Source organism: Octopus bimaculoides, chromosome 5 (genome assembly GCF_001194135.2).
Source record: "Octopus bimaculoides isolate UCB-OBI-ISO-001 chromosome 5, ASM119413v2, whole genome shotgun sequence".
In the NCBI taxonomy this organism is placed as follows: Eukaryota; Metazoa; Mollusca; class Cephalopoda; order Octopoda; family Octopodidae; genus Octopus; species Octopus bimaculoides.
The window spans coordinates 18,273,680-18,286,027 of NC_068985.1; the positions used below are offsets into that span (position 1 = coordinate 18,273,680).

At 35.0% G+C, this 12,348-nt stretch overlaps 1 protein-coding gene across 6 annotated transcripts in view; it reads right to left on the bottom strand.

The window, feature by feature from the left end:
- LOC106871754 (zinc finger protein 26) overlaps positions 1 to 12,230 on the bottom strand; it is a 34,080-nt gene extending 21,850 nt beyond the window's left edge. For 3 of the 6 annotated variants that reach the window (XR_008264204.1, XM_014918388.2, XM_014918387.2), the window contains exons 1-3: positions 11,843 to 12,124; positions 7,327 to 7,510; positions 4,024 to 4,820 (exon numbers count right to left, since the gene is read on the bottom strand). Coding sequence is in view for 5 of the 6 variants with exons in the window: in XM_014918388.2 (XP_014773874.1) it covers positions 4,024 to 4,820; positions 7,327 to 7,452 (923 nt within the window). In the remaining variant the exon portion in view is untranslated. The other 3 variants (XM_052968165.1, XM_052968166.1, XM_052968167.1) reach the window with 3 other exon arrangements.
- Between the last annotated feature and the right edge of the window lie 118 nt (positions 12,231 to 12,348).

Here is a 12,348-nt window from a genome sequence, read left to right on the forward strand (position 1 = left end):
GTAGAGGTGGGGTATGGGGGAGTGGGTGTAAGGAATGGGGGATAGGATGAATAGGGAAGGTGGGATTGGATTGTGTAGGGGTGGGGTTACGAGGGAGGGGTGACGATGAAGGGAGAGGGGGAAGGGATAAGGTGGGTAGGAGTGAAGAGAAGAGAGAAGGAGAGTAGGAGTAAAGAGAAGTTAGGAGTCGGAGCAAGAGAGGAGAGAGGAGTAGGGTTAGATGAAGAGAGGAGGAGAGTTGAACTCATGTGGCACAAAGGAACGAAGAGAGAAGATTAATCCCTCTTCACAGCGAAAACGGGAGTCCAGATGGCCCCTGTGCAAGGACAACCCAAACACAGACAGGTGTTGCAAAGAGTGACCAGTAGAGCGGAAATGGTGCGAGACTGGGGTATCAATGCCAAGTCGGATGTCTCAGAGGAATTCCATGAACCGGTCAGCCAAGCGGGGAACAAGCAGGGTTGGGAGGTTGGGTTAGGGAAGAAGCTGTGGACCAAGAGGTCTCGGAGGTTGTGGGTTCGTTTGGAGGGGAGGGGTCGGTTAGGGAAGATGTGTGAAGTGGAGGGGTCGGACTGGAGTCGCCAGAAGGCTCAGAGAATGGTGCGTTGGAGAGGTAGGGTGGTGGGGTGGTAGGTGAGGGGAAACAGGAGACAGCGGGGCGGATGTGGGGGGGAGAGAGCAGATGCACGGTCCACGGAACATGCTCTGGTAAGGGTGGTGTGGACCCACTACTGGTCCTTCTACCTGAGGTATTACCTGGACACTTCATCACCACTATCTGTCTTTTTGGAGATACCACTATTTCATTCTCACTCTCTCTCCTAAATGTGAGTAGCTGTGTAGCTCCTCTACTTGAACCTGCTCTACCCCAACCTCTTCTCTCACATCTTAAATCCCCATCTAACATAACAATGCAGCACACACACTCCTCCTCAATTTTTAATATTCATTAGAGAAAAGCCTCAAGCATAAATCATTCAATATCGGGTTTGAAAGATGAGCTACATGGTGACTTCAATAGTGCCAGTGACCTAAAAATAGCACCCAGTACACACTGTGAAGTGCTTGGCATTAGGAAGGACATCCAGCCATAGAAATAGTGCCAAAGCAGACACTGGAGCATAATGCAGTCGCTGGAATCATTGGATCCTGATCAAATTGTCCACCCCATGCCAGCATGGAACATGAACATATGATGATGATGTGTATCCTTGAAGGAATGACCCGACTTCCTTTTAGTTAAAAAATGATGAACTGCTAGATCGGGCCTGTAGTCTTATTACAGGAGTCAATCAAATCATTTTACAGAAAGACTAAATTTGTATTCTCATGCAAAATTATGTCATATTTCACCATGAATATTAAAATTCCACAGAAGAAGAAAAAAGATGTGCAAATAAACTTTTTATAATTTATAATTTTTAAGAAAAACGAATATTTAATTATATTTAGCTTTGTTTTCTAATCATGAAATAACAGGCTTTTAATGTCTTAAATTGATGAAAACTGCAGTAAGTGTACATTATTAACATTTCATTGCTTACTGATGTCTTCCCTTACATATGAGGTTCTGTGCCTATGTAAAAACAAAAAAAAAAATTCATGTTTTTAAAAAAAGACACTCATCACCAAGGCTAGCAGCATGTAAATTTAACTTATTTTGGATTAAGTTACAGATAGGTGCAGGGATGATTGTGAGTTAAATAAGTTTTGCTTACCAACCATGTGATCTTGCACAGCACTTTGTGCAAGTGTTTTCTACTATAGCCTTAGGCCAACCAAAGCCTTGTGAGTGGATTTGGTACACAGAAACTGAAAGAAGCTTGTCGTATAAGTGTGTAAGGAGGGTATGTGTAAACTATCCTGTCATCATGTGATGGTCGTAAATAAGCAGCAAGGTCACATGGTTGATGCCAGTGCCTCCTGATTGGCTCCCATGCCAGTGGCACATAAAAAGTAGCCACTACTCTCAGAGTGATTGGCATTAGGAAGGGCATCCAGCCGCAGAAACCTTGCCAGATCAGATTGGTGCTTGGTGCAGCCTACTGGTCTGCCAGTCCGCAGTCAAACCGTCCAACCCATGCCAGCAAGGAAAACAGACGTTAAACGATGATGATGATGATGATGTTGCTCGTTTCCAGTCTTCCATGAAAAACATGTCTGGCCCTGGGGAAATATCATTTTAATTGGAAACAGGTATGTGTTGATGAGGGGAAGGGCATCTGCCTGTAGAAGATCAGCTTCAACAAATTCCATTCCACCCATGCAAGCATAGAAAAGAGGACGTTAAATATTGGTGATGATGAAATTAAAATGCTACTTTTCAATACTTGAATTGGAACAGTTCTATTCTGTAAAGCATGAACAACAAACTGGAACTCTAACAAATAGAATAAAAGATGGACATCAACTCTCTTTCATATCCATAATTTCCCACGAATAACAACAATAATACATGGTTAATTGCAAGTGCAGAAATTTTTTTCCTAAGCTAATATAATTCTATATTTAAAATGATTAATTTTGATTGCACATACTATAAAGAGGCCAATTAGTCACATTTCTGAAACACAAAAATCAAGCTACAAAATGTTATCATGTTAAAAGAGTTTTGTAAAAGATATAAGTTAATGATGATACAGCCAGAGACCAATGGCTAAAGTAGAGCAAATTGATCACTATTGAGTGCACAACATCAAATACTGTATTTGATGGCATAAAAGATGCCTGAGCATGTTAGACACATCCCCAATTTCAGCAGCATATATTCAAGAAAAGAAGTTTTTAGTGCTTAAAGCATGTAAATATTTAAAGCAATCTAGCAGTACATTGCAAAACATTACAAAAGCACTTCAGTTATAATAGCAATAGAAATAATAATAAAAATGTCATGTTTAACTAAATATTATTAATATAGAGTCAAGTGTGGCTGTGTGGTAAAAAGCTTGCTTCCCAACCACATGGTTCTGGATGCAGTCCCACTGTGTGGCACCTTGGGCAAGTGTCTTCCACTATAACCTTGGGCCGACCAAAGCCTTGTGAGTGGATGTGGTAGACAGAAGCTCTGTCTTTTGTCACCCATCACAGCTTGACAATCAGCACTGGTATGCTCACATCCCCATAGCTTATTAGTTCTGCAAAAGAGACTAATAGAATAAGTACAAGGCTTTAAAGAAAAAAAATAAATACTGTGATCAATTCATACAACTAAAATTTCTTCAAGGTGGTGCCCCAGTATGGCCACTGTCTAATGACTGAAACAAGTAAAAGATAGATTAGGTAGAAGAGACTGTCTTGATTAAAATAAGTCCATAATAGTAGTTAGCATCAGAGACAAAACTAGCTTATGGGAAGACTAGCTTTGCATACAGGACCCAGGGTGGATTTTTTTGAAACCTTTCGTTTTTAGACAAGTGCATTTTGCATGTCATCAATTATGGTGCATTATGAACTACACCTTATGAAAAGGAAAAAGGATGTCGACAGAGAGTGACAGGAAACGGTTTCCAAACAAACGTTTTTTTTTTATTAAATGTTTACCAAAACAAATAAATTTTCATCTTTCAAACTCAATCAGAATGATTTATTCTTGAATGAATATTAAAAATAGAGAGGCATCATTTTCAACATGGCATCAACAAACTATCAGAATTTTAATTATTTTATTCTTAGAGACAGTTGCACTTTTTTCTATTTCCTTATCTCCTTTCATTGCCATATTTCTGTTGAAATTCACCGACTTTGTTTCAATTAATTTTGAAAATAATGACAAATTTAGTAAAGTAACTGTCATTATGAAGTTGGCATTTGGAACATAAATTAACATAAAATTTTCATGGAAGACCTTAATGCAGATCACTTTAAAATAGGAAATGTGTACCATAAAACTAAGGGCAGCCTCAGGCAGATTGATATCAAAAAGGTTAAAGAGTACTTATGATTTACAATGACAGCAGCTTCTGAAATTATAATGCTGAAAACAATTCATTTAAACTAATCATTTCTTAGAAAACGTGTACTTACCTATGATGCAATTTTGAGTCAACTTTATGATTGGTTTCTTTTAATTTTAATAAATGAGAATCAGATGAGGGAGAAGAATGATTGTTATTTTGTGAAAATGAGTATGTTTCTGATATTTCTTGTACTACAAAGTTTTCAGAAGTTGAAGAATTCTGGGGTGCTATATTTGGTTTGATTTCATCATCAATTATATTATACTGTATTTGGACGGCTTCATTTGAAGCTTCAGAAACATTCTTAGATGAAGAACTTTCTCCAGCCTGAGAAGAGGAAAGTGAGTTGCCCTTGAAATTTAAATTTTCAACATAAAAGCTTTTATCTTTCCGTTCAGAAATAACAATGCTTGTTTCTGATGAGGACAAACTGACAGGTTTATGGATGATTTTAGTTTTAATATTGGTACTTTCAGGTTGGTAAACCCAATTACTATTTTTATTAGTGATTGATTCTGATGATTTGGATAATGATTCATTAAGTACTTTATACAAACAAGTGTCATATGGAGAGGAGAGAGCAGCTTTAAGTACAACATTTTGTTCCTTTGCAGAGTCCAAGAAAGAGAGACAAAATTTTACTACAGTTTCTACTTGAAGATAAGATGCTATATTAAGCACCTCCATTACACTCTCTTCATTTAAATTTAGGAGTCCTTCATAAAGATACATTATAAAACAGTGAAGAGCATCCACACCACGGAGATTAATTGGTAATTGAACTTGAAGATGTCCTTCACAAGGTCCATTCTGACACAACGCCAACAACGTTGGACTAGCCACCATTAGCACTGTCTTGTGAACCTACAACAAATTGTTAAATGTCATAAATATACACATTTCATATAAATTTCATGTATGCACACACACGCGCATGCAAGATATTAGCTAAGTATGTAGTCCAACAGATACCATTGCTTAAATTGCAGAGGACATCAGCTGTAAAACCTCTTTGAAACAACCTAGAAAAAGATGTTAGTAGCCATGGCCAGATCATATTTGGTGCATAGTTCATGTGGCGGTTGTTCTTGCATTAAAATCTCCAAGAACAAACAGCTTATCAGTTGCTGACATGGTAGCAAGGTATGAGTCCTGCAGGGCTTGGGAAAACTTGGGATCAAAGGGCCTTAAAGTTAACTTAGCAAAGACCAAAGTTCTAGGAAAATGGGCAGAAGAAATTCCATATTGTGTACCCAGTGTAAACTATGGACACATAAGAGGTACAGTGGAATCACCGAAATATTAATAGAGAAAGTAGACTTTGTTTGTGGCAGGTGCAAAGAAGCAATACACACTAAGAAGACACAGAAAATAGATTTTCTCAAATAGCCAGGAGGTTTCCCAAAGGTTGTAGATAGTTTCTGTTACCTAGGTGACTTAATTAGTAGTGGAGGAGAACGTTCTAAAAGTATAGTTGCTAGAATAAGAACCAGCTAGAGAAAGATAAGAGAACTATTGATTTACTGGCAATAGAAGGCCTATTTCTCAGATTGTATGTTTGTTATGAATGCAGAGGATATGTGAAGAATAGAAAGAAATGAAGCTAACATGCTATGCTGGATGTACAACATCAATATGCATGTACAACAAAATGCAAATGAAAGTAATGGAAATAACAGAGAATGAATGGAGAGAGAGAGAGAGAGAGAGAGAGAGAGAGAGAGAGAGAGAGAAAGAGAGAGAGAGAGAGTAATTGATGTATGTCAACAATGAATGATACAAGAATAATGAGAGAGAGAGAGAGAAAGAAAGAGTGATGATTGGTAATAAAGGCAGGTGATGGTAATAGAGAGAGAGAGAGAGAAAGAGTGATGGCTATTGTCAATGATATCAATGAGTAATGCAGAAGAAAGTGATTAAAGACAGTAAGAATGACAACTAGCAATAAGTATGGTGATGGAGGGGGATTGAATAATGATTGATCTGATGTCATGCCTGCTGCATAGGTGGTGTGATGAGACAGAATAATGTGGAGGCAGAGATGTAGATAGTTCCAAATCCCAATTTCTATCAACACTACCACCAGCTTCCATGGCTAGACAAGTCTTCTCCAATAACATCAGTTTTCTGTTTAAAAAAAAACTGTTATTCTTTTCCTCACTCTACTTGAGTTTTATATCAATTTATGACTCTTTACAAAGCCCTCAGAGAACATTTGTGAGCATTATCTACAGTCTACAAACATGTGACCTTCAAAATAACTCTGAACATTTCTGGACTGGCTTTTTTTTTTTGTACAACACATATCTTTCACAATATATATTGTTCACCCTTTTAAACCAATTTTTCTCAGCGCTTTTCATACTCTATATTGCATGTAACACATAACCCTTTCCCCATCACTCCTTTAAGTACAAGACCCACTTTTTCCATTCACTATGTCACCATCCTCATCACTCAACCCCTCTGCCTCACCTCATCACCTCTGTGTAGGTGGCTACATTAGATTCCTTGTGCCCAGCTTACTCTACTTTCATCCTCACTTCCTGTATTGCCTGTCTTCACCCTATGTACCAGCATACGCATATTCCTTTCCTTCTGAGTCTCTGAGATCCCTCTGTCATTGCTTTATCCACTGAATTACCTCCCCCTTGCCATATCACTTTAAATATTCATATCTAACTCAGAGTATTGAGTACTTCTCTCACTCGTTTTGGCATGATTTCTATGGTTGGATGCTCTTCCTAATGCCAACCACTTTACAGAGTGTACAGGGTGGTTCCTACATAGGGCAGTACTAGTGAGGTCACTAGTACCAGTGTCATGTAAATTGCAAGACAAAACCTCTCAACTGAGTGGGGAGCAGTGTTGAGGAAGGTAGCTTCATTTTAGGCAATGAGAGGCTAAAGTATGCTTGGATAAGAACAGGTGTCTTGCTGTAGGGGAGACACATGGTTACCCTAGTTGGAAAAGAAAATGGTGGTGAAGATGTGTACACCCTCAAGTTACAGGAAGGTGGATCACAAGGTATTTAGTCCATTACTACACCATTCAAGTCACTTGATTATTGCACCTCATTCAACTTCAAAAAGCAACAGCTTTGTTTGGACAAAGAACTTTAACTCTTTAGTGTTTAAACCAGCCAAATCCAGCCAGAATATTCTACCTGTTTTATGTTCAAAGGTCCGAGATCTGGCCTCTCACACTTACCCTACAATATCATTATCAAAATAAGCAATCACATCATTGAAATCTTGAATCTACAAGATAATACATTACTAATTCAAAATAATATGAATAAATAAGCAATACATTTGACAGAGTAATCTGAATGCTAAAACGTTAACAAGGAATTGTAGAGAATTCTTACTTTAATCTTATATGATCCAGCTTGAACAGTAGCATCACAGAGAGTTTGTTTTTTCCATAATTCACAAAGGACAGTCATTGCTTGAGAGCCATGGTCTTGATCCAGGTAAGCTTGTTCATATACCATTTTGCAGGTATATTACAACAGTAGGGGGAATTCAGAAACATAGGAATTCAAGGTATACCTGCAAATATAATAGAAATATAAAAACTGATGACAGTTGCACTAAAAACATTTTCCCTGGATATATGGGCTGAAATTTGGGATGTGTCTATTATGTTCGAGTATCTTTTTTAAGTCATTAAACATAGTACGTATTTTGATTAAATTTCTTGAAATATTCCTTATTAGAAAGCAGCAATAACACAAAAGAATTAAAGAATTATTGTTTTAAGTCAAGAAAACTTTTATTAATTCATCATTATCACCATTTAACGTCTGCCTTCCATGCTGGCATGGATTGGATGGTTTGACAGGAGCTGACAAGACAAAAAACTGTGCCAAACTCTGCTGCCTACTTTGGCAATGTTTCCCAGGAAGGATGCCCTTCCTAACACCAACCACTTTACAGAGTGTATTGGGTGGTTTTTACATAGCGGCAGCACCACACACACACACATATATATGTGTGTGTGTATCATTGTTATTATTATTTTATAGCTCCTTATGTGCAATGTTCTTTGTGAATATTCTAAATGCACCAGAACTTTCTTCAATTAATATGCTCTGTTTTGACAGATGAGCAGACCTACAGTTAAAAGCGATCCAGCCTTTCACCTGGATTTTTTTTACATATCTAGGTCTATGTTCTACAAGGTGTTCTTCATTTTTTTAAGAATTTGATGGCTACTTCCAAGAGGTCCGGCAACTTACCATTGATCCAAAGATGAACTTATGTTGGATTGTCTGCCCTTAGTTATACAATTATCTTCCTTAGGCTTGTTTTGTTTAAACATGTTTTATAGGATAAGGCTTCATGTGCAAACTAACTGTAACCCTTAAAAATTTTAATTCCGGGTTGAGAAACATTGATCTATGAGACATAATCAATACTAGTCACTAGAGCTAGTAGTAGCTGAAAAATGTTAAGACAAATTCTCAGAATTTTAATAAACCTTTCAAAAGAATGACTGGATCAGAGGTTCTCAACTGAGGTCATCATAAGATTTTGTTGTTAAAATTTATGTGCAATAAATTGGTTATGCTTCTACAACACATAAATTATTTTAACAACTTTTTGTACAATTCCTAATAATATTTAATTATAAAAGTATAAATAGGGTTTTTTTAAACACTGAAAGGCTTTGAAGGTCCACCAGAGAAAAATAGGATTCAAAGGTAAAAAATAGTTGAGAACCACGGCATTAGATGATTCAAAAAGCAATATTTTATTGAAATTGAAGAGGGAAATGAAAACAAGAGAATGTACAAAGAATGAAAAATAAATGGCTTGAGTGTAATCTATTGGACATTAAATATGAATCTAAGGAATAGACCAATATGTAGGAGGGTAGTGGATGCTAATTTGAAGAGTATTTGTCTATCACAGAAATGAATCAAGTGGCAACAATATATAATTCAGTAATATTGGGAAATTGTAAAAACAAAACCCTGAGGACTACTTATATAGAACTGACTTTGAGATAATAAGAAGAGATAATAAAGACAACTAGTAAAAGTAATTTTGTAAAAGCACACAATCAGGATTCAAAATTAAAGGCTAAAATTTGTATGCTAAAAATGGTTGAGATGAAGTATAACTTCATAGGAAGCAATACATGATATTATAATTTAATGAATACCAGTTAAATGATCATCAATTTATGAATAACCTTAAAATTTTGAGATCAAATTGACATTAGTTTATCTACATTTTTTTCTTTTTTACATAACTCTTCAGTCACATATATATTCATTGCCATTTTTTTTTTCTTTAAAATATTGTTCTAAAATGAACTTTATCACATAAATCATCAATGATTACCAGCTCACAACAGACAACAGTTATTCTCCTTTACATGCAGCATCTTCTAAAAACACTACATGTTCATAAGCAGAGCTAACTTGCCCATGTCAAATTAGTTGACTTCATTATGTAAACATCATTTGAATTTGTTTCAAAAGTTCAGTTTACTTTATTTTATATCAATTTATTGAATACCTTCTGCCATCATTGCCAAAGACCACTGGATTGCACAATTGTTGTCGTCAGAAGAGTTAATTGCTGTACAACAGTCTGAAACACAGCAAACTAGTTCTAGTCCCAACTCTAAACAACTTACTCATTGCAAGTAACAAACCATCAAAAGTCCATAAATCTCGAACCGTGAATTCCTAACTCATATCTTAGGTACACGTCAGATATTACTTCAATATTTTATGCACCTTTTTTGTCCTTCCCACTTATCACTCCTAGGAAATATAGCAGCTGTCAATCGTACATAATGCCTGTCATCTAATTGAGAAGTATAATTTCTCTATTGTTGAACATTAGAGTATTTGATCATACATCGCTAGTAAAATTTCTGTTAAATTATAGGCAATATCTGCAAGATGACAGACAGCTGTGGCCAACAAACATGCCCTCAATTGGAGGTTAGGTCGATCAAAACTGACGTAATGCATACAAGTCAATCACATGGTAATATGACATGAATCGCTTGCATGCTGGGCAAAATGCTTAGCGGCATTTCGTCCATCTTCATGTTCTGGGTTCAAAATCCCACCGAGGTAGACTTTGTCATTCAATAAAATAAATACCAGCTGAGTACTGGAGTCGATATAATCAACTTACCGACTTCTCCGAGCTTGCTGGCTTTGTGCCAAAATTTGAAACCAATATCAAAGAAATACTGAAAATTGACATACTAATTGATTTGGATTATTGAAAATATTGATTTAAATAATATCTACCCACAGAATAGATTTACAAGTTTTACTTGTTACAAATTAAGTCAAATCGAATACTCCCCAATCTTTCATTATTAGAATAAAGAATATTATTTTAATACGTCAGATTTTGTTACAGTAAAGTATAATTAGGATAGTAATTTCTAATGAATTTACAGAGAGTAATAATAATAAACTTATATTTCATGCTTACAAACTCTTCCGAGAGTTAAAATTATTTGCTCATAAATCTGATACACACACAGCACTGCTATATATATATATATAGTCTTAGAAAGTAATCTGTTGTTTAACCCGAAGCGAACCATGACCGAGCAAAAACATTCTATCTATAATCTACTGTAATTAACTATTACATCCATATCTGGGAAAGAGCATGGCATTGGGGGAGATGGACGTAAATGTAAAAATTAATTTAATTTTTTGAACAAAAATTCTTTTATAGGAAAAAAAAATGACCACCCAATTCCTTGCCCTTTTATTTTTCCAAGGAGTAATGATAGCTATTCCGAAAATCTACCGATCAGAGTTTTCGGACAGATAGAATTTTTTAAAATTTACCGTATGTAGGGATGCATTTGCTAAGGTATCGTTTTGTTTTTTTTAAGAGGCAGATTAGGTTGCTATTTCTAACACATCAAGTGACAACGTTTAGACAGAAACTCCCTCGATTAGCACACAATGTAACATAAAATCACTTAAGGTGAGCGAATCAGGGAACTACTTTGATATATAAACAAAAAGACTATTCGTTTACCAAACAGAAATCTAGTGAACTACAATAAAATTTAACAGTAATACTTAGCTATGCTTTTTTAATTTTTTACAAGAATCAAAAATTACATTAAATATGAACGGATATATATATATATATATATATATATATATATATATATATATATATATATACATAACAGTTAATGAGCAACAACCCTTTGTTTTAGGTTACTGAAGTAAAATTAACAGACTCCAGTTAATTTTACATTAATTACAAATAATTTAAGACCTGTAGTTTTTAATTTCAATATTGGAAAATATTTTCAAGAGGAAAACTGAGGCAAGTTATTAAAAAGATGATAAAAACGTTAAAATTAGAAATACGTGGAAACTAATTCTATGATAGAATTAGCAATAACTTGCTTGTAAAATTATATTTTATGTCTAAGACAAGACAGTATTTCACAGTGAAATACTGAAAATAAATTAGAGAAAAGCGGGAAAATATCCAGGGAAAATCTTATGGAAAGTATAAAGGGGAAGAGATTTTGTAGTGACCTCGATTCTTATTAGTAAATAAAATGCGAGCTTGTAAATTAAAGATATCACAACATGATTTTAAATTAATAACGCACAGAGAGTACGTGTTATATTATCTCTGCTACATTATTAATTAAGAAGTATGGTGCTTGCTATAGAAGAAACTTTCATCAAACTAATGTACCAAACGTTATTTACAAGTGTACATCGGAAACTGGCTGATAATGAGAAGCAAATAAAATTTTTACAAAGAAAAACACCGGGGATAAAATAAAAGACAAAATGTGTGTTACATGTTTCGTATTAATATCAATGGCCAGGCTAGAAAATAGTTTTCCTTTCGTCTCACCTTAAAAGACCATTCACAAATAGCAAAGCTTCAAGTATGTTTAGTTTTGTACTTGTTTATGTTAGTTCTTCTCTTCAGAATAAAGCAAAAGCACTGTTGTCAGGAGAAATGTGTCTGGGATATTATTCTAAAGCATTTTATTTGCTTTTTTGACGCCTTCAGTCAAAACAATGGCGATAATTAAGAAAGTCTGTCTTCCTGAGGAAACATTTCATGATATGAATCAATACGGACATTTGAACATTAATTGAAAACAAAAGGAAATTAAACGAAAAATGCTATAATTACATAAATTATAATTCTTTTCAACATAAAATAATATCTATGAGGCGTATTTTCGTACGTAGACTATCGCAAAACGTCGATATACCGTTATATACATGTATACATATGTATATAAATATATATATATATCTATATATATACATGCATACAAACATATATATATATATATATATATATATACACACATACATACTTTTATATATATATATATATATATATAT